At 40.2% G+C, this 22,320-nt stretch overlaps 3 protein-coding genes across 11 annotated transcripts in view; 1 reads left to right on the top strand and 2 right to left on the bottom strand.

Moving 5' to 3' along the window:
• The window catches only part of LOC124430070 (E3 ubiquitin-protein ligase RBBP6), a 28,793-nt gene extending 22,947 nt beyond the window's left edge, over positions 1-5,846 (top strand). For 5 of the 6 annotated variants that reach the window (XM_046976124.1, XM_046976125.1, XM_046976127.1 and 2 more), the window contains 5 exons: positions 286-1,059; positions 1,407-2,455; positions 2,540-2,640; positions 2,718-3,894; positions 3,966-5,846. In XM_046976124.1, the coding sequence (XP_046832080.1) occupies positions 286-1,059; positions 1,407-2,455; positions 2,540-2,640; positions 2,718-3,894; positions 3,966-3,983 (3,119 nt within the window). In that variant the 3' untranslated portion in view covers positions 3,984-5,846. The remainder of the gene's footprint in view (positions 1-285; positions 1,060-1,406; positions 2,456-2,539; positions 2,641-2,717; positions 3,895-3,965) is intronic. The other variant, XM_046976130.1, reaches the window with a different exon arrangement.
• A 260-nt stretch (positions 5,847-6,106) lies between these two features.
• Positions 6,107-8,190, bottom strand: LOC124430072 (xyloside xylosyltransferase 1). Its single transcript, XM_046976135.1, has 3 exons — positions 7,232-8,190; positions 6,699-7,172; positions 6,107-6,622 (listed from the first exon to the last, which is right to left on the bottom strand). The coding sequence occupies exons 1-3, from the start codon at positions 7,682-7,684 to the stop codon at positions 6,416-6,418; spliced, it is 1,134 nt and encodes a 377-aa protein (XP_046832091.1). The 5' UTR covers positions 7,685-8,190; the 3' UTR covers positions 6,107-6,415.
• Positions 8,191-9,436: 1,246 nt separating this feature from the next.
• LOC124430071 (alpha,alpha-trehalose-phosphate synthase [UDP-forming]) lies at positions 9,437-22,300 on the bottom strand. 4 transcript variants are annotated; one of them, XM_046976132.1, is made up of 11 exons: positions 21,486-21,539; positions 21,051-21,057; positions 18,330-18,435; positions 16,575-16,731; positions 14,812-14,976; positions 14,188-14,733; positions 13,721-14,094; positions 13,456-13,647; positions 12,639-12,966; positions 12,217-12,510; positions 9,437-12,105 (listed from the first exon to the last, which is right to left on the bottom strand). In XM_046976132.1, exons 1-11 carry the CDS (start codon positions 21,522-21,524, stop codon positions 11,854-11,856), a joined length of 2,460 nt encoding a protein of 819 aa, XP_046832088.1. In that variant the 5' UTR covers positions 21,525-21,539; the 3' UTR covers positions 9,437-11,853. The 4 variants fall into 4 exon arrangements, with proteins under 4 accessions (XP_046832088.1, XP_046832089.1, XP_046832090.1 ...); XM_046976133.1 differs by lacking the exons at positions 21,051-21,057; positions 21,486-21,539 and adding an exon at positions 22,279-22,300; XM_046976134.1 differs by lacking the exons at positions 21,051-21,057; positions 21,486-21,539 and adding an exon at positions 22,130-22,272.
• Between the last annotated feature and the right edge of the window lie 20 nt (positions 22,301-22,320).

Here is a 22,320-nt window from a genome sequence, read left to right as displayed (position 1 = left end):
CGGCCGTTCGTTCTACGTTTACTTTTTCCCTTTTTTTCCAACAAATGCCACGTTATAACGACTTTTACTAGTAGCGTTGCAGAATTATTACAATTACTTTCCTTGCGCTTTCCCTGCGACAATCCCCTTTCGTGATCAGCATTAAGAGCTTCTTATTAACAATCATCGTACCCATCCAGTATTGCCATCCAGTATTTTCTCATCGGTATGTTTTTCTTTGTCTTTCACTCTCTTTCTTTCTCTTTCTTTTTTTTTTTTTCTTGGTGGTGGTGATATCCCCCGTAGAAAAGGCATCGCCCGAGGAATTAACGCCCTTGCCTAAGCCTCGCAAAGTTGTACGACCAAAAGAGGAGAGATCGTCGCCGATAGACCCGCCGCCAGTACCTAAGCGTAGATTAGTGCCACCGGTAGTGTTATCTAGATCACAGAGCAAGGATTCTTTAGATCCTTCGTCGAATAGGAACGTAATAAAGACGAATGCGGAAGATGTTCGCTCTTCTTTTTCCTCTTCTTCCTCTGGTGGCCTCGAATTCGAAGCACGAGAGACGGACCCGTTGGAGACAGATAAGAAATCGAATCTCTTGACGAAACACGCCAAGAGTATGAACGACTTATATAACGTCGATTCGACAGGATATAAATCCTGTACCGTGATATCGATGATACCAAAATGCGATCGTTTCGAGATCTCGAGAAACTCGAGATCGTCCAGTTGCGGCAGACTCACCGATGAGAATCGTCTCTACGAAGAAAAGAAAACGATCCATATGGAGAACGATTATAAAAGAGATTTCGATGTTACCTCGGTGACGAAGGATAATGAGATCTTCGAGGATAGCCCGAAGGACTCGAAAAGATCAAAGGTCTATCGTAGTCCGTCCGAATCGAACGACTTTCAAGTCGATTCGTTCAACAAACGGAAGAGACATTTGACGTCTCAATCGAAGGATATCGTGTTCGCTTTAAATCTGAACCTGACGTTCGGATCCGAAAAAGAATCGGACGTTGAGAAGGAAAACGGGCAGACGGAAAGGGCTAACGCAGTAGAGGGGATATCAGGTGCACGTCGCCGTGTATGCGTATGTATGTATGTATATATATATATATATATATACATACATACGCAACACGCATATCACGTATACCTATATACAGGGTGCTGTCGCGGATATTTGACGTTATCGCGGATATTAAACACGTGAAAACATCATCGAAGTATCGTAAGATTGACACACCCAGCATATACGTATATCTTCAAATATTACTAACAATCGATTTATTCTATCATTTGCCGTTTGGCTTCGCATTGGCGATTGACTTTTTTACTTTTATGATTTATACGTTTTTAAAAATAGCGCAAAAGCTTTCTTGGAATTTTTAAACGAATGTATATTTTTATTTAATAGAGGTCGAGAGGAAGCTATGCGACACGGACGCTCTGCTGCACAAAGTGTCCGAAACTTTATCGTCGTCGTCGTTGGCGTCGTCGAACGAAGAGACCGAAAATGTTTATAACGCGGTGAAAAAAACTAACGCAAATCGTCGCACGGAGGAGGATCTGGATGAGGATAAGGAGACCCCTGATTATGGCGAAGAAAGGAAAAATCAACAGGACACCTCGGATTACGTGTCCGCCCTCGAGGAAGATTCGTCGATGGCTGATTGGGAATATCAATTGCCGGCACCACCGAGCGCCTTTCGAGATACCGATTCGTCGCTCTTCGATGGCTACGACACGGTAACCCTGAGATCAGTCGAGGCGTTCAAGGAATCGCTCGTTGAAAATCGAGACGATCGTAGTCGTGTCAACAATGTGTCAACGTTCATCGACTCGGATCGAATCCGCGAGATCGAAGGAAAAACGATGTCGATCGATAAAGATAAAAGTAAGAATATGGAATTGCAAAGGGCCGGGTCAGAATCGAAATTTAAAAAAGAAGTGATATCGGAACTTGAAACTAAGATAGAAAGAGGAACATTGGCCCGATCGCAAAAGGAACCAGATTCAAGGAAAGTTAATAGTGGTACGCCGACGTTAACGACGTCAAACTTCGCGCCCGTAGATAACACGCTGTCGAATTTTACAATCACCACGTATACGCGTCAAAAGAGTATAGATATATTCAAGGAAAAGGAGGATAAATGTTCCCTCGAAGACGAGGCTAGTCGGAATAAAAAAACAGAGCCAAAGATTTCCAACGATGTCGAGTCTACGCGAGTTTGGCAAGCCGTGAACGCCAAAGCCGGTATCGTTAAACGATCCAAGAGTCATGCATCCGCGATTAGCAAGGCCAACTCGAAGAACGAAGTGGAAGGGCCTAGGATCGATCCGAATGAAAAAACGTCGTCCAGCACGTCGATGTCGGACGTCGATATTGAGGACAAGTTTACACAGCGAAGAAATAATCGCCAGGAGGAATCTACCAAAGGGAAAGAAGAGTTGCGATCGTTGCAGGTAAGAATTGACCTTTTATATTGATTCGTAAAGGAATACAACCGATACTCTTTGTGCGATTTATTCTTGTTGCGATTTATTCAGGTGTTGAAAAGCATTTTGCCGCAGTTGACGAGCTCACAACCAGCGGAAGAAAATGTATCGAAAGAAAGGAACGTGGTAACGCGAGAAAAAGCAAAGGCAAGGTAAGATCGAGCAAATTTTTTAGAATTGCCTTTGGCAAATATTTCATTCTAAAAGATTCTGCTGGATTTCCGTCCAGGTTCGAGGCGTCATCCGACCGAGATCATTCTGTAACGTCGAGCGTGATTTCGTCACGCGGCGAATCTCACGTAACGGCGCAACGAGAGAGTAAAGGTACGATGGATGACGATGGGGAAACGAGGACGAAACGTCGTTACGCTTATAACGGTCCGCCAGCGATCAGTTTAGGAAGTTGGGCCGAAAGACCAACCTTCAAGGTTCAAATTAAAACGGACACAGATTATAAATTTCAAAGGGACAAATTGGCGGAAGGCGGTACGATTGATTCGAAGGAAAGACATGATAAGCGAGACACGGATGATCTTGCGGATAAGCTGAAGAACGACGCGACGATCGTTTTTGGAACAAAGAGGACAACTTTTAACGAAACGATCGCTCTCGAGTCGAAAAAAAATGAGGGGAGACCTATCGTGACAGGTGTCGAATTGAAGAAGACCGGCGTGAAAGAGAAGGAGGATACTCATAAAAAGTCAATGAAGGATAATGAGAAAGATAACGAAAAGTTGATAGACACGACACCGTTGAATTTTCAAGAATTAACCAAGGCCTTTCGTATCGACATCGAGCATAGGATAAAACCTATGTCCCAACGTGCCAATGCAAACAGACATTCCGATTATTACGGTTCGCACCAGGAATTCCTTCGTAAGAAGGTTGATGATACGAGGAAACAAAACGGGCAGCCGATGAACGATGAATTCTCTTTTAAAAGGAACATTTTCCAAAAGGATAATGCATTGATCAACGGTAATCGCAATATCAATGTCAATTCCGAGGGTAATCAATTCGGCTCGTTCGTGGGAATAAATTCGGTGAATCATCGTCGTTCATTCAATCAGGATCAGACCGTTCAAAGGAAGAATAACGTGACGCTGAGGAACAACAACGCAAACGGCATAAAGCCGCACCCTATGCCTACACCCGTCGTAAAGGGATTCAAAGTATCGACGTTGCCTTTTAAAGAATCGAAAGTTATTAAAGCCGAAATTAAGGTTAATCAAAACGATGAAGTCGTTGAGGCACTGCCTCCCAAAGCTCCGACGATGCCCGTAATAATGGGTGTTACTTTAAAAAGTACTAACGCGAGACCAAAGTCAATGCCGATAAACGTAGATCCTAGAGATATGCTATTGGAGTCCATTAGGAATTTTGGGGGTCGAGGAAAATTAAAAAACGTAAGTACATTATTTCATTCACCTGATCCAACTGATATGCGCTTAATCCTGTAATAATAACGTTATTTCAGATTGCAGAGAGGTATTAAAAATAAATCGACGGTCATAATGGTAAAGCACCGAGAGGGAAGTCACATAGAAAATCAACTACGAAAGATAGAAAATCTCCTTTTCTTTCCTCTACTCGTCTTCTCTCCTCTTATCTTATCTTATCTCATCCCATCCTATATTACGCGTGTACACGTTGTCTTCGCAGTTATTTAATTAATGCGACGGTAAGAGACTCCTGAATATTATGAATTAGATTTTATGTACATAGTATACTAAGCCTTTATACTGCGTTCGTCTCGCGTGGAATTACGAATTACGCAATGATCGAACGAATATGTTTCCTCGTTAAATTACTACAACAAAATAAGGTTGGTAAGCTTCTCTCGATGCTTCTCTAATTACGCGTAGCGTACAGTTAACTGTACGAATCATGGAAATACGTGAAATCAAACGATGCCTGGTGATGATGGACGGATACAGGGAGAGAGAGAGAGAGAGAGAGAGAGAGTACTTACAACCTTTATCGGCATGGACGCGAAACGAATCGACCACGTCGAATAAATAATCGTGCAAAACTAAAGATTTTCTTTTCTTTTTCGTTTGTTTGAAAGATTGTGCCATTTGTGATTCCCTTTCAAGAAAATTGTCCATTATTATTTCATTTTTTTTCGACGTCGATTCGTTCTCTCTTTCTTTTTAATAAAATTCCACAAAAGTCATTCCACGTTAGCTACGTGTAAATACGTTGTACAAAAAGCCTGGTACGTTGATCGAGCATGTATATATTCTATTGGTGAAGTATCGATCATCGGTTAGAACTTGGGAATGTTCGTTCGTAAGAGGGAATCAACGCTTGTCGCTCCATCGAAGAAGCGATCTAAAGTCGATTAATAATCGATCGATCGGTCGGTCGTTCGCGGATCGTTATAAAGATAATGAAAGAGCGAAGAGAAAAAAAAAAGAGTTTTTAACATTACAAGGTCATTCTAGCTTTGGTCAAGTCATACACGTAACAACGCCAAAGCCACTTTTTTTATGGCCGAATGAGATATTAAATACTAATAATAGCAACTTTGTTTGTTGGCTAACAATTAATTATTCTAAACTTTGCATATAATTTTAAGTTTCTATAAACGGGACCAAAGGTAACATTTCTTCTTCTTCTTCTTCCTCTTCTTCTACTACGATATCGACAACGAATTTAGAAATATAGAATGTGTTATTTAAATGAATACGAAGTATAGTCTTTGATAAAGTCTGGTCAGTCGATTTATGACAATATAGCGGTTAGACGCAAACGATACGTTGTACGTCGCGTAAAAGAATAGTTTTGGAAATTTTCCTTTAATAATAGCAAAAAATTATTTTTCTTTTAAACTGTGCTACTAAAGATAAAACTCTGTAGTATGATGTATTACCTAACACATTTTCGATACAGAATATATACGTTTCTATTATTAACTTAAGTCTAGGCTATTTCTACCCTTTCGTTTTCTCTATAGAATATTTTTCTTTTTCTTTTCTCCCTTCAAAGAAAGTAGTATCATCATGCAACGAGTCGCATTCAAAGACGCAAGTCGTTTTTTTTTTCTCTTTTTCTTTTGCTTTTTCCTTTTTCACGCCTATCCCCTCCCCCCGTCAATCCTAAATAAATGATATATTTAATTGGATTCGTCTCTACCACAGTGTGGATGTGAATTTTTATACTCAAATCGAGTTTACAATCATCTTTCACAGTCAGAAATTAATCTGACAGTATTATTAGGCACTGGACAAAATTACTGTATTGTATATAGGTATTTATATTATGTCCATTACTTTGCATAAACGATATAATAATACACTGAAACATTTATTTATATGCGTTATAATTTATAACCGATTAAAATGGTAACATTCGATATATGCATTTATCATTATTACTTCCTCTTTATTCATATTATTTCAGATCTTTAATACCGTACACCTTATTACGAGATGTTCACTTGCGCATTCGCACTTTGAGAATATCCGGGTCGAAATATACTTTAGCGTGGCCTATTGGATACTCATTAACAACTACTAACGAATTGCATTAAAATAACGGATAAGAAGAAGTATCATATACAAGACAATAATTATTTCTATAATTAAGAAGTATAAAAAAGGAGAAAAAAAAATCTTAACGAGATAAATATCCTTTATGCGTCATAAAAATACAATAGTTACTCTGCATCTAATCGCTCGATCGGATGGCATAAATTGTCAGAGATTTAAAATATAATAATAGAATGAAAAATGATTTCTTTCCTTCTATACGATCGAAAGAGTCTCGTTTATGTATATTGCCACTCGATAAGAATAAAATATATTTGACTTTGTATCACAGATTTCAAAAGTAAATGAGTTTCAAAACTATGTTTCATTCTCGAAAGTAAACGTAGGACTTAGAAAGTTGATGTCTACGAAATGTCTTTAGAATTCATAATACTTAATCGTCGGGTATAGGGGTATTGCAGTTCCCATGCCACAATTTTGTTTCCGAATTACAGAGAGAATAATTAGCGAATACATCCGCGTAACCACGGTCTCTCCACCATGTACACAATTGCTTATTCCAGCCGCAATCAATGGTATAGATTAATTCGGGTCGTTCCATACCTAGAACCGTGTAAAAATCTTGATCGCCCAAGTGACCCTGAAATATACAAATTATTATATATATTTATATTACCAAGTGTATTAACGCGTTATTGAATAATTTCCATACCAACCTTAAAATGATATTTATTCGTCATAGCGTCGACGCTATCCTTACTAACAATTTGTTCGTATAAGGAGGACTCGCGTAATCTTTCTAAATTGAATAGAACCATGCCGCTGTTAAAGCCTGGAAAACCACCGGCCTGAGCTGGTTCCCCATATGCGGTCTTTGCGTGTTTGCTACGATATAAGTACAAAACATGCCGATATACGGGGGTTAATTCCGGTGCCAGACCAAAGAGTGCTTCGTCCCCAAAATTGTCGAACTCCTTGAACAATTCTTTTACATCCCTACGAAATTTTGTATCCGCGTCAAACATGGCTGCCACTTTTTGATCGACCGGCGCTATTCTATGTAATCCAAGGGAGAGAAAGAAAAGGGCATCCGAGTAATAAGTTCCAGGTTTGCTACTGAAATGTGGCGACATAACAGAAACAATGTCCTCCAATTGTTGAGCCAGCTCGTGTACGTTATAATATTGCACCTATAAAGATGAATTGAAGATAGGACGCGATCATGATCAATAAAAATGATACGACTTACTTTCATAGTCTTTTTAGTGATCGAAACAACGCTTTGCACTACGTTCTCGGCAATGGGACGACTGTCATCGTCGGTTATCACGTGGAAAGCAATATCCACGGTGGCCAGTGCGAGTAAGGATTTCGTAAAAACGTAAAACTTCTTTCGCATCGGAGAATTCGTAGCGACTTTGGTGAATATACACCATACGTTGTAATAAAACTCATTTCGAAAGGTGGTAACGATCGGAGGAATAGGGACGGCGATTTTAGTTGAGGTTAGTCCGACGATCGTATCGTTGATATCTCTTAAGGTGGTCGAAATGAATTCATTCGTTGACCCTTCGACATTTCGACTTTCTGCCTGGCCCACGATCCAACGTGCACCGTTCGTAGATGTTTGATAACAATAAAGTATCACCAAAAGCACCGCAATAATGGCGAGGTTCACTAGCACCTTCCGTAACAAGTGCATTTAACTGTTCATCTTTTTAGCTCAATCCTAAGATCAGCTCGATAACGTTGATCGGCAAGGACCCGACGACGAAGGTGCGAACGTCCAAGGAATATCGAACATCATATCAATAATATCGAAGATCCTTCTTTGCTCGACGGATTCTTCGAGTCGGCCATTAATTGCTCACGGTGAGGGAGACTGCGCGTCCCTGGCTGCGCTCCGTTAGCGTACTTTGGCAACGCTGTTAGGGTACTTGACTACAAATTTGCTCGCCCCGGTTCGAGACCAACCAAGGGCAATTTTTTCTTTTCTTTTTTCTTTCTTTTACCTCCTCCCTTCCCGCCGTGCCAATCTCCATTAAAACAATCCAAAGAAAATATAAAATTATTTGAGCTTAGCCGTGTCCAAAGATAGAATTATCTATGTCTATCTACGGGAATGCAAAGGAATACTAATAATTCGAAGCAACTGGTACAAACCGTCAACGTACTTATTTCGTTTATTAACACTTGCCTGCACCGATCTGAATTTAACCGAGTAAACTAGCGTCTAATGATCGTGCGTACTAATCAAATTAAATTATTCGTTAATATTACATTGACTTCAAGATGTTAACAACTATCGTATTCTTACAACTATCGTGTAAATATTAATTAATCGTATCGTTCCAAACATATTTATTTCAATAAATCAAACACATTTTGTTTAATCTTCGATGTAGGAAAGAGCTTATGTTCGCTCATGAGATTACAAAAGAAAGATTAACTTGGCAGCCGTCAAAATCGCGACTTCCACGTTCCTCCCATTTATTTACATCACTGATCGCCATCTAGCTTTCGATCAATGTCACAAACCATTTCGAGAAGCGTCACTTTGTCGCCGACAATATGGCATACAACTCGAAGAAAGATAAACTCGAAAAATAATTTTCTTTAACAATTAGGCATTTTTTTCATCGGCTTTTATAACATCGTACCATTCTAGAAATTCTACGGATTATTTTCAATGCGTTAACTATATAAATAATATTCATATAGTTTATATTTATATAATATTTTGAAAGGAGCAATACTAACACCGATTATTAATTATATAATCGTCGAGTTATCGTCCAAACTTGTTCGGGTATTTTCGTATTTTTAACGAAATCCGTTGAAGTTATTTCTTATATGTTCGATCTAAGCGAAATAATATTTTTCAAGTAAAACACATTCTTTCGTGTTAATATTTCTTGTCCTTAAATCCACCATCGCACGGAAATTCGTAATATCTCGTTGATATTGCTTGCAAGTACTATTATGATTATTGCATGTAAATATTATCGTTTGGACGTGTACAGTTGTCCATATAAAAGGCATGTAGGGAAAAAAAGTATTTACGGAAAAAAGGATTAATGAGAACGTCTCGTAAACGTTTTACGTAAAAATAAATGGAGAAATTCTTGATATCGCAATGACGATACTCGCGATGGGTCGTTGCAGTAATCATCGACCCATTTCACCGGCTTCATCGTCAAAACAATTTTAATCGGTCATGACGGCAGAAGCAAAGGTTACCCAGAGAAAAATAAAATAATCGTCTAGTGATCTCATTCCCCGAGTGTTATCGTTATAATTGTGAACGAAAAAGAAAACGAATGATAAGACGATATAATCACTCCTTTTCAAATAATTATCATTAAGGACTCGCAATCATTCTATAAAAGGACTCTTCTAATGTCACCTAATGTACATTACTACGTGCAAAGAAAAAAGAAACGTACAATTTGAATACGTGATTGACAAGCATCTTTATCGAGGACATTTATTTCTCCGTTTGAATGCCTTCGCTTATACAACCATCGGAACGAACTACAAATAGATTTATGCAAAAATGCAGCACGCGCTTTTTTCCTCCGTGTATAAGTATATATACATGCTAACGTGCGCAGGTATATACATATTACACATACATAACGCGTCCCTTTTTATATATACATAATAAATACATACACAACATATGCGTGGTGCTCGTGCGTTCGGTTACCACGTATCTCCTTATTTCTGTGCGTGCTTATCGTCTCTTATACGTACGCATATGTATATATGTATATGCACACCCATGACGATCTAAAAACTATTTATTTATATACAAAACTAAGATTCAAAATTCTGCACTCTATATATATATACATTCGTTTCAAAAGTGTACGTAGGTGAGAACATCGTAACGAGCCATTCTTGTTCGTTTTCAATAGACTTTGAACAAGGTATAATTCTCGTTCATTTGAAGGACAAGAAAAGGATAAGAAAAAGGAAACGAACGGGAGCGGGGGGGGAGAGAGAGAGAGAGAGAGAGAGAGAGGAAATCAACGAATGTGCGAAAAATTAATTTTTTTGGTCGTTCCACGTAACGTGGTAATATTTCGCCATCTAGTACGATTAACGATTTAACGATAGAACGTATATGTATGTGTGAACGCGCGCGCGCGCGCGTGTGTGTGTGTATGTGTGCGCGTATTACATTTGTTTACATGTACGTGCGTATGCATGTATTTACACATATAGTACATATTTAAAAAAGATCGATCGGTGGGAATGAAGAATCGATAAAGTTACTCTTTCGTGTCTCGCAAAATGGAGGACATTTCAAATCGTCGCGTTTTGTCTTGCAAACTTTTGTAAAGATATTTCACACGAAGAAATGATCAATAGCGTTTCGAGAGTCTTGAAAAACTTATAGAAAAAAAAAAGAACGTCTCGTACGACTTATACTATTTTTAGAAAAAGTGAAAAATCTATAAGAATCTTACAATTTACTTATACGAGTCTATATATCATTGTTTCGTCAATAAAATATAGTATCGCTAACGCACATTCATTATGCATGTATTGCTTAAGAGATACGCATGTAAAAGATATTGGTACACGCTCGTTAACTCCTTACCCCTAAATTGACATTTATTAATACGCTATTGATATGAGATTTTAGATTGGCACTGTAACTTTCGAAGAAACTTTTCATCTTATTCAAATAAATCAATCAATCAATCAATTAATTGTTTAGTTTTATAAAAGAGCACCCAATATGAAAAGAAACGTTATCAAAGAAGCTGCAAATGAATAAGCGACTTTCATTACGATACCAAGTATACCAATGATATTTGACGGAAGATGTTATAAGATGACAAAAATTCTTTACAATTGATCTTTCTTAAAAATTATTCTTCTTTACCACCGTCTCACACGACTGATTGATATCTGATCATTTTAAAGATTAAAGATAAAAAATAATTACGAAGAGAAAAGAGATATAAAGAGGAAGATCGATCTCGATCATTACGGGAAAATTCTTTCGAAAGAAATATTATTATTATTATTTTATAGCGCGTTCCGAATTTTTTTTTTCGTTTTCTCTTGAAAAATGTCAAAATCCAATAGAAAAAAAAAAAGAAGAAAAAGGAACATACGCACGATCTATTCTAAACTGCTCTCATTTTTTTTTCTTATTCTCTCCTTCTTCCTCTTCCTTGGACAACGTATAACATCCAAGATCGAACGACTAAGTCCTACTCTTCGTAAATCTATGGAGCCTCTTCCATCGCCTGAATACAACGGCAGCGAGTTCTTTGGACATGTTTACTTTTTATTATCATGATCTCTCATAGAGACGTAAATCAGACTAAAAGTTGCCTACTAATTCCTAAGAAAACATCGATCTCGATTTCGAGAAAAGAAAAAGAGATACTATGTGGCTTAAAGTTGAAAAATTCAGTTCCATTTTCTAACTAATTATCTATTATCTTGTACGTATTATGTATATTTATACGCCCGTCAGACGTCGTGGAAGTATCGTCGTACTCGCGACCGTACCGGTGAATATGATTAACGAAGGAATTGAAATTTGTTAAACGATCGACGTTTTTTTTTTATAAAAATGACAGTCTCCTCAGTATATCGATATCCATAGATCGCATACGTTTTGTTTCTTTTACAGTACACGATACAGTGTTACGATCATTGTTACTCTTGTTCCCCCATATTTCTCATCCTTCCTATACTTCCTTCTTTCTCTCTCATCGTCTATCGTCGTATTCTTACTAAAAGTAGATTATTATAAACCTGGCGTTTGATCCGATTAGTCATAGATATCAGATCGGCACGCTAACGTATTTTGAATAAAATACGTACATACTACAAAAGTACTGTTTACGATTCTAACGTTGCGTTAGTCGGTGTGCTCGTCGGTGTATAAGACATCTCCATGGTGATACCTGCACTACTACGCCGGAATTTCGATTGTATTTCGGTGCTATTACGCGGCTTACGCTTGCTAAGATGTCTCTCGACCCATTTTAGCATGGTTAGAACCGAATCCGTACTTGGCAAACGTCTTTCAGCCGACGTACGTATAATGTGAGACGAAGCTACGCGGAAGGTAGCAGCCATACCCTTTAGAGCCTGTAACAAAGTTTATCTTTATATATATGATCGAGCTAGTAAAATTGTTAAATTGTTTAATTTAAGAGAAACAAAAAAAGAAGAAAACATATGAGAAGCGAATGGACTAACTTTCATAGCATCCTCGTCGGTGGCATCGTCACCGGCATAAATGATCCTTATTCGTTCGCTCCAATCCAAACCAAAAGCCGTACGGAGAATATAGATCGAGGCTCGCCCTTTGTTCCATTCGACGGGGGGCTTCGCCTCTATGGCACAATGCGCCGAGCATGCCTTAAAACCGGACTTCTCGATCAATTTCTTTGCCTGATTCACCATTTCGGGACGTCTTTCCATCGGTGTCTCGCGATAGTGGAACGTTAGCAAGGCTCCTTTGTTTTCTACCCATGCACCGTCCTTGCACAGCTTCATTCGTAGACAAATTCGTACATAGAGGGAAAGAAGAGGAGTGGGGGAGGGAGGGGCCAAAAAAGGATCGTTAGAGATCTATAAAGACTTATTTCTTTTTTAAAAAGAAAGAGAAAAGAGCGTACCTGATCCTGCAAAGCTTGCATCAAATTGGCCACCTTTCCTTCGCATTCGATCGGCATAGGATGAACGAATTTGCTTCCATCGGGATGTAAAATCTCCAAGCCGTGATTACCGGCGTAAGTGATACCCTCTATACCGACCATCGATTTAACATTATTCACATTTCTACCAGATATAATGGCTATATAAACGTCGGACATGTTGGAAAGTCTGTGTAAGACGTTCTTCGTTTCCAACGGCAAGATCGCCAAATCCGGATGAGTTGCGATTGGTGCCAAGGTCCCGTCGTAATCCAATAAGAGGGCCAACTTGTGATTATCGCCGATATACCTAGGGGACATGTGTCATCACTGGATCGTTACCTGGCTTTCATCATGAGTCGTGGGTAGTCGCATTCGCAGGCGCGGGCCCGGCACCACCTTCCCGGCATAAAAAGCCCCGCAAAGATCCGTTCGTGTATCGTACAATTTTCTAAGGGAGGCCGAAAGTAATAACGGAAGCGCTGGCAAAAGTTTCGTAATTACGGTGCGACGCAACCCAAACTCATGCTGATTTTTTTTTCCTTTTAAATAGGAATGTTCCTTTTATTGTTTTCTTTCTACCCGCACCGCCGCCCCCCCCTTCTGTCTTCTCCCAAAAGAACGCTGGATTTTTCGGTAGCAACGTGAATACGTTACCAAGCGGTGTCATATGTATATACGATATATTTATATACAAGACATAGAGCTCCTCATAAGAGGCTAACCGATTGAGAAGCGCATGCGGGCACGGTCGGGCCCAGTGTCATGCACGTCGCATAACGCTATAATGAATACCTACTTGCTCAAGTAATCGTCAAAATCGTCCATCGTTACCGGTTGCATCGTCGTAGCACCGACAGAATCATGCTCCTCGAGCGAGCCCATGACTTGAAGGAAGGATTTCATCCAATAATTGACGTCGTAAATCCTTTCACGACGGCGCAAATGATTCATCCTCAGAGTACGTTCGTCCTCCGGCATAGTGAGAGCCCTGTCGAGGTACGTTAAAAGGAACGTTAGAGAAAAGAAAAAGAAAAATGATTGAAGGAAAAATGAAATTTTACCGATGGATCACTTCGGCGGCCTCGTCTATCTCATAAGGATTACATATCAAGGCCTCGTGCATCATTTCGCCGGCACCGGCAAAGGGTGATACTATCAAAACACCCGGCGGTGTGTTTATCTGACAAGCAACGAATTCCTTCGCAACCAAATTCATGCCGTCCCTGAGAGGAGTGACCAGAGCGACGGCGGCATCCCTGTAAAAGGCCGCCAATTCGTCCTGACTGACGCAACCGTAGATATAACGTATCGGCGACCAATTTGGCGTGGTAAAACGTCCGTTTATACATCCTATCAATTGATCCATCTCGAGCTTCAAATCTTGATACTCTCGCACGTCCGTTCTCGAAGGTACGGCGATTTGTAGCATGGTTACCTGATAAATCAAAATATTCCAATCGTCGGTTATATGCGCGCATATATATATATATTGTAAATAATATACCGTCTATGCGCATTCTCGTATCACCTGTTCACGATGTTCCGGATGCTTTTCTAGCAACATTTCGAAGGCCTTCAAACGATGTACAAGACCCTTTGTATAATCGAGTCTATCGACTCCCAGAACAATCTTTTGATTGGTAAGCATAACCTTGTTGGCCGTTTCAGCGAGAGAGACGAATCTATCGAAGGGTATGCCGATTGGAAGTGGCCGTACGCGTACGGTTCTACCGCCGTGCTCGACCAACAAATTTTTACGATCGACCCTACAGCCGAGGCTTCTTTGACAACAGTCGACGAAATTCAAGCAGTAATCTTGAATATGAAAACCGACCATGTCGCAACCTAGCATACCCTGAAGTATCTCGTCCGCCCATGGGAAGAGTCGAAATATGTCCCAGGGTGGGAATGGAATGTGAAGGAAAAAGCCTAACTTCAATTTCAGATTCTTTTCGTCAGCGACCTGTCTGACCCAATTGGCTGCCGTCATCAAGTGATAATCGTGAATCCAAACAAGAGGAGTGCCGTTATTCTGATTCGCTTGTTCCTTGTGGATCTGCTCCAAAGCGCCGACCTGACGAACGCGACAAAAGGGAAAGATGAAAACCTTCCTTTCTCTAGCTCTCTAGCTCTCTACTATTTGTTAACTCACCGTCTTGGCTGCAAATTTTTCGTTGACAGCCGAATAAGCGCGCCAATGATCGGCGATAAAAGTCGCCCTATCCGGCATCGAGTGAAATAGCGGCCAAAACGTTCCGTTACAGCACCCATTGTAGTAAGAATCGAAGATACCAGGATCTACGTGTACGGCTACGACCTAAATTAAAAAAGAAAAGAAAAGAAACATGTATGAAGCGTAAGCAACAATGAGATACCCTCGCACAATATTTTAAATTCGATTCGTTCGAAGGGAAAATGTTTGTTTTATCCGACTATCACGTGATAATACTCGCATCATGCTCGCGATGCGTGGACCGCGAAATTTTGATGAAACGATCGAACGAATCGAATGAAAAGGATAGCACGCTTCTCTTTCACTCTCTCGCTCGCTTTTGTATCGCGTTTAAAAAACGATAACCCCTGCCGACCTCGCGATACGATTATCGTGACACGAGATCGTTGCTTCATACCCATTCCCGTGTCTTCGTTTTCTTCTTCTGCGTTATAAGCGAATTTTTATCGTTTCTTTCAATTATTCGAGTTCAAGTTCGATATCTCGTACGAACGCGGGTTAAGCGCACGGTTAGATTAGATCGACCTCTCCCATCTCAATCCATCGTCTCTGTATCATTTGTAATTCGTTATTACCTAACTGTACTCGGAATCTGTCGAGTTGACCCGTGCTCTTTTATAATCTCGTACCGATGGAAGAGAAAATTGATGTATCGATCGATAGAAAATTAACTTGGCGATCGTCATATCCGACGTACCAAATCAATTTGGATAACTTTTGTACCCTTTTTTGCGACTACGCAGGCCGCTCAGAGGAGAAAACAAATGAGGTTTTATCGGTAATCGCGCGTGGGTGTACGTCAACCGGTCACGTTGTCCAACACAACGATAAGAATAATGGATATAAGAAAGAAGAAGGCGAAGAAGAAGGAGAAGGAGAAGGAGGAGAAGGAGGAGTTAAACGATCGTCGGCTAGTAATTAATGCGAATCGTCGAGGGGGCTCGTTAACACGAATCGTTTGCAAAGAGTTCGTATCTCGTCTAATGCTCCATCGCGTACCTCTTTTATCTCTCTTTTATCATCTCAGGCTCTCCTTTGTCTTCTACTCGTGTCTCGTCTACCACAAATGTCTATTCTCGTTCGGAGATGAAAACACATGTTTATATATTATATCCGCATATGCACGTAGGAGAAAAATAATATGAGAGAAAGAGTAAGAACATCGAAGAACGTAGGGGAAAAAAAATAAGAAAAGAAAAAAGAAAATAGTAAAAGAATAGCAATGCCAAGGGCGAGCCAGTACCTCATTGTCTATATTTGAATCGTTGCATACTAATCGTCGACGCGGACGTCACCGACGCGTTAACGTTTCGAGTTAAATACGAGAAGGAGATCTAATTGTTTCGAAATAACGACCTACGTTGAAGAACGCACTTTTTTTTCACGCGAGCATATTACAAGAGAATCGAACTCGAGCGCGCCCGAAGGTAAATGGAATTATTTTTAGCGATCTATGCAGCACGTTCTTCGAGTCCGAGGACGAAAATAAATTCGTCCGTAATAATATCTTAAGAGTGAATAAATCTATTTCACGATCTCGTGAACCTGTTTCTACGAGTTCAAACTATTTCTTCACGATTACAATGAACGCGCATTTTCTCCTTTTTCCTCTTCCTCTACGTATGAACATGGAACGATTCGATGAAACGTTTGATCGATATTTTTATTCGTACGAGTCGTACCTTACTAGATAGAAGACCGGCTGTTGGCGTTCGATCGTTTGGATCCGATTCTGGTATCGGTTCATTAATATTCTCCATATGCATGCCAGGCCATCCGACCCAAACTCCATTTCCACTTATTACGACCGGTGCAACCGCAGTTACGAGACCACCGGCGCTAGAAGAAACCGTAAGAGTACAAAGTCAATAATTAAGGATTAAACGAAATCATATCATGGAGAGATTTAAGTGTTTATTTTTTTATTTATATCGATAAGACATCGTGGCTGAAAAGCGTTTCGAAATGAACAAAAAGCAAGAAAAAAAAACAAAAGAAAAGAATCTTTATTCATGCTCCAGACATGCGTTACAATGTCGCGTTAAATGCAAAATCAATAATAATAAATCCAAGGGATCGCCTACGTAATACGTATCGGTCGACGAAGATAGTAGTAAATATTTTCTAGAGCATCTTTGAAAATATATACTCGATTAGATACGTATCCGAAGTTTGGAATATATATCTCTCGTTCTCTTCTCTCTTATAACAGGAAACAAATGACTCTTTTATATCGCCAACTTTCCGTACGACTTTTGAAACGCACGTGTGCTATGCAATCGACATTGTCTGATTGCGCTTGTACTATCATCGACTCCTGAAATTTCGATCAACCTCTCGACTAGTCTCTAAACTTCGAGAGAGAGAGAAAGAGAGAGAGAGAGAGAAAAAAAAGTAAACAGCGAGTATGTATTTAAAAATTTTCTTTTTTCTTTCCTTTTCAACTTTGACACTTAGCAACGTTTACAACATAGATACGGTAACGTATGTAAGAAATTTGATGTTATATCGTACAACGGATAGGCATTAGAGGATGAAAGCGTATTTCGAAATTTAAACGAAGGAAAACGACGTCAAAATCCGATTCTCATTCCTTATCGTTAACGTCCTCTCGCAAAATTTCAATTTTTATCTCTGAATGAACGTAAAAGCAGAAAACTCTGCTTCGTCGATAAATCAATGGAATTGCACGTAAATGATTACGATGAAATTCGTGGTTCAACGAACGTACGTACATACGTATATCGCAAAAAAAAGAAAAAAAAAGGAAGAAAAAAGAAAGAGAAGAACAAGACGATCGAAAGGGAAAATTTTTTTTTCTTATCTCGGTTATTAGCTCCATTAGACAACGATTTCTAACGGAAACTATAGTCATGACCAAAAATAAATGTTTAAATAAAAAGAAAGACTCAATAATAGCTGAAGAAGCAGAGCGAATCTCGAGATCGGTGTATCTTCTTTTTTTATATCGATTACGCTCCCTTCATTTCCCTTACGCAATAACGTGTATTTCGTGACAAATTAGTCATGTTAATTTGGCGTCATTTCAAAAAATCATTCTAACGTTTCTCAACGTTGATCAATCGTTACGTCAAACGAAGACCGGAAAGAGCGAATTTACGATAGGATCGCGTATATACCAGATAAAAAGGATCTAGAAAAAAATACAAGCGACCTTCATCGATGAACGAACAACATTTGCCACCCGAGTCTCGAGTCTCGTGTTTCTCCTCGCTCGAAAGATGAACCGTTGTTATTTCTTCGATCGTGCTTTAGAGAAAAAGCGATGAAAAAAGAAGGAAAAAATAAAAAAAAGAGCAATATAAAGAAACGCGTTTATCGGAAGAATGGGTGTAGGTGTTGTTTTCGTTGTTTGCACCTATAAAAAAAATAGATCGATGGGTGCAAGGACAAACGCTGTGCATAGTACAACTAACCTGGCCTTTCGTTCCAGTTTACCAGACAGCTCGTTTCTCTTCAACACAAACGGCAACCTGTTGCTCACTACGATCATGCTTCCGTTGGAGGTGAAGCTTCCCGTTTCTGTGAACATGCCGTCGAGCATATTCTTTTTCGTCGTCGATATTTTGGACATCGCGTTGACTTTCTCAAAGGTTAAAGAAAACTGAACCCAAAGCGGGAGTAAGGTATAAGGGAAAAGGAAATAAAGAGAGGAACAAGTTCCCCTTGGTATATAATTGTGAAGAGAAAAGAGGGATAAAAAGGAAAAGAAGAAAAAAAAAAAACAAGCAGAGAAAGAGCGCGTTTAAACTCGCGTCGTAATGCTTCACTCGCGTATGCGGTTAAAAGAGTAAGGTGTCGCGTATACACGCGTTTCCGCGATCTCCTTTGTCACGTGTCCGCTCGTTTCTTTCTTGCGCGAGATCGCGCACACTTCTCCTCGTCTATTCTTTGCACTAGTGTCTACGTATATCCGCGTAACCATGTATATATATACACGAGAGGCGACGCAACTCTGGTTAAGGTGCACCGAAGGACGTCTCTCTCTCTCTCTCTCTCTCTCTCTCTCTCTCTCTCTCTCTCTCTCTCTCTTTCTCTCTCTCTCTCTCTCTCTCTCTCTAATCTCTATTCCCCTCTTTTTATTTTCTCCCAAAGTGCCGCTGCTGTTGTTGCTGGTGGTGGTGGTGGTGGTGGTGGTGGTGGTGGTGGTGGTGGCGGTGGTGGTGGTGGTGTTGGTGGCGGTGGTGATGCTGTTGCTCTCGTCGATGTTGCGTTGTCGTTAATCAACAGGCTAAAGCGCTATGATCGGTCAGCTTCTTTGATTATCTCGTGATAGAAAAAGTGATAGGGAACGAGTAGAGAGTGAGAGCGATAGGAGAATCCGACGACGAACGGGAAAAATGAGAAAAGTTATTTGGGGTTGCGTTTGCGATCGATTGGACGCCTAACGATGGAGTGGGAGAAAAGAGAGAGAGAGAGGGGGGAGAGAGAGGGAGAGAGAGAGAGGAGAGGGATGTAAAGAAAAAAAGCATTTAACCGCGATGCCTGATCGAAGCGGTACCGAAGCAAAGGCCGAATGTGGTTTATTTGTTTTCGCGAATTGGTCCAAAGTACGTTCTTCCTAGGACGATATCAATGACGGGGCCGCGACCTCTCGACCACCGCCGCTTCCTTCACCGTAAACACGAGAAAGTACCCTCCTCGCCTCATCGCTCCTACGCGTTTCATCGAAAAGAAACTCGCCTACCACCGAGAAACGTAGGGTTATCTCTCTTTCTATCGCGATTCATTCTCGAAAAGCACGTTCCTCCTCGTGTTTTTCATCTTTCCCGTTCTCTCTCTCTCTCTCTCTCTTTCTCTCTCGAAATGATGATAATTACGTCGACGATGTTGACGATGAAGATGATATTTCTGATTCTTTTTCTGGTTCCTATAAAAGAATACGAGTTTCTTTCGAAATCATACGCAACGCGAAAAAGAGATGGATAGAGATGGTTATTACCGAAATGAACGATGGTGGACACGATAAAAGGGCACGAGTAAGAATAAGAAAATGAGAGAAAACGAAATTGTACATAAATCGTGCTGCCGATAGATAAGACAATTTAAATGCGAAAAATGAGAGGGAATATAAAGACTCGACGATAAGACGAGAAGACTCGACGAATCAAAATGATGAAACTGAACTAGGTACAATAAACTAATATATTCGTCTTTATCTCGAACGTTATCGTTCCTTTGATAGACGCACCTAAACTTTCAACTTTGTTTTGGAATTTCAGTAGAAATCGTTACGTTTGCTCCTACTCTTGCAGAAAGATTGATTTTTTCTACTTGCGCTTGTCTCATCTCTTTCTCTCTCTCTCTCTCCCTCAATTTCTTTCGTCAAATTTACTGATAGTCATTGACGTCAATAATAAACGTGGCCAAGACGTCGTGGATTCCAGAGTCCAAGACTCGGAATCGATCTCTCTTTGTCTCTTCTAAAACCCAGTGAAAAGAGCGATAACGACTATCGAATCTAGCTCGAACGCCACGGGGTCGTCATCGTCAGAATCAGAATCCGATTATCCATTCGAGATCTTTACTTTCTTAGAAAATGAAACTGGCTCGAGTCAAAGTTCGTTCTAAGGATGACTATACCCTGCATATGACATATATGCTTAAAGAGCGGGAGGGGAGGGCGGAGGGAGCATTGTTTAACGACAAATAAAAAAAAAAGAATCGAACTCGCTGGTCTACTTTTATCGTCGACTTGTACGCGAGTGGCATCGCTATCGCGTACAAGTGCAAACAAATGGTTTACATGCACTTATTTCTAATCATTTATAATACGCGTTTGTAGGTAATATAACGTTCGTATGTGAAATAATAAATCAAAGAGATCAACTCGATTGATATAAATATTGCGATGACAAGAAAAAAAATAAAGAGGACAAAAATGATGTGAAAGAGAGAGAGAGACAAAGGCGTAATAAAAATTCCAACGACGATGCGCGATAATGATCCAGAGGAAAGAGGAAGCAAGTATTATTGTCAGCTCTTGATCACGTGCTATTGTCGTTAATTAATCAGCCGCGATCAAATGCCGAGGAAGATTGGCACGCGTCGCGCACGCGGTGTCACGCTCGCCCATCTTTCTTGTCCCGCCTTTTGGCTTCGCCCCTTCCTCTCGCCTGTCCCTTGCTTCTTATTACCGTAGATCTGAAAAACATAAACGTGCGATCGATCTCTTCTCTTGGACTCGCGTAAGCGACCCGCGCGATACTCCCAAACGATATTTTTTTTTCCTCTCCTTCCTGCTCCGCTGACTCTATCCAACGTCGATATAGTTCAGCTATCGTGTACATGATAAACGATTCAAAAAATGTGTCAAACTATATTCATCTAAAGGTATTAGCCAATATCGAGTACAATTTTTCCATTAACTCGATCTCGAGAATAACGTAATTTTGGTTTGAAAAGCACCGTCAGAGCAAAATCCTAAAAAGAAGAGGAAGAGGGAAGAACCACACACGATTTCTTACCATTTCGATGGATATTTTAATCCATCTCGAGAGTTCATAAACCGAGGGTATTATTTACTTTCCTACCATTTTAGACATGCGTGACAAACGTCCAGCGAAACTTACGTTTGCGTTCGGAAATTTTCGCTCAAGTTCGGCCAGCATCGTAGGGCATCGATGAAAATGAGCGCGAAATCAAACGCGGTACGATCGACGTTTCTAACTTACGTACACCCCCACGACACCTTTCGTCAATGTTTCGCTAAAAACACTGTTCCGACCTCGCTTTTCCCCTCCATTCCTCTCGACACCACCGAATGCTTTTTCCTTATATCTATTTTCCGTTCAATATGCAATTTTTTTTTATGCGCGATAACTAATATTATTACTAGTATCGTTAATAGTTAACGCGTAGTATTAACGTAACGCGCGAGATATCGATCAGAAATTCAAGGTTATCCTTTGGAAAAGAGAAGTATTTCGTTAATGATTCGTCGTCCATCGCGCGAAATACGAAAAAGAAAATATTAATGTTAGGGAAAAGCCGATAATAAGAACGTTAAGCTTAGCCATGGTCGAGAGATAATGCTCGTTTACGAACAAAAAGGGAGCAGGGGGGAGATGACGTGATCCATGCGAAAATTATTTCGCAATTATCGCAGCCATCGCCGGTATGCCATTCGATCGAGAGAACAACTCTTTACGTGGATCTCGAAGAGGAAGCACCTAGTAGCTAGCTCGTGTGTCAAAGAACGAACGATTCTTCTTACCGTTAAAGCCGCGCCGATTCGTCGTTTTTGCCCTTTCGTCACCTCGAAAAACCGATCACGATTCCTTTATTCGCGCATCTACGCGAAACGTTCCGAAAATTTGACACCGACTGGTCTAGTGTTTTTACGAGAGCGTCGTAGAAGCGTACCTATCATTCGAAGAGAGGGTACCACTTCTGCGCTACTACTTT

Source organism: Vespa crabro, chromosome 17 (genome assembly GCF_910589235.1).
Source record: "Vespa crabro chromosome 17, iyVesCrab1.2, whole genome shotgun sequence".
In the NCBI taxonomy this organism is placed as follows: Eukaryota; Metazoa; Arthropoda; class Insecta; order Hymenoptera; family Vespidae; genus Vespa; species Vespa crabro.
Note: the sequence above shows the minus strand (reverse complement) of the source record. Positions and strands in the feature narration are given on the sequence as shown.

Bases quoted from the DNA above. Each gene is read 5' to 3' on its own strand.
- LOC124430072 (XM_046976135.1), bottom strand. From the start codon at position 7,684: ATGCACTTGTTACGGAAGGTGCTAGTGAACCTCGCCATTATTGCGGTG. The intron at 7,173-7,231 runs GTAAGTCGTATC...TCATCTTTATAG, and splicing joins TCACTAAAAAGACTATGAAA to GTGCAATATTATAACGTACA. The intron at 6,623-6,698 runs GTTGGTATGGAA...TGTATATTTCAG, and splicing joins CGAATAAATATCATTTTAAG to GGTCACTTGGGCGATCAAGA.
- LOC124430071 (XM_046976131.1), bottom strand. From the start codon at position 18,487: ATGTCCAAAATATCGACGACGAAAAAGAATATGCTCGACGGCATGTTC. The intron at 14,734-14,811 runs GTGAGTTAACAA...CGCGTTCGTCAG, and splicing joins AAAAATTTGCAGCCAAGACG to GTCGGCGCTTTGGAGCAGAT. The intron at 12,967-13,455 runs GTAGGTATTCAT...CATGTCCCCTAG, and splicing joins TTTGACGATTACTTGAGCAA to GTATATCGGCGATAATCACA.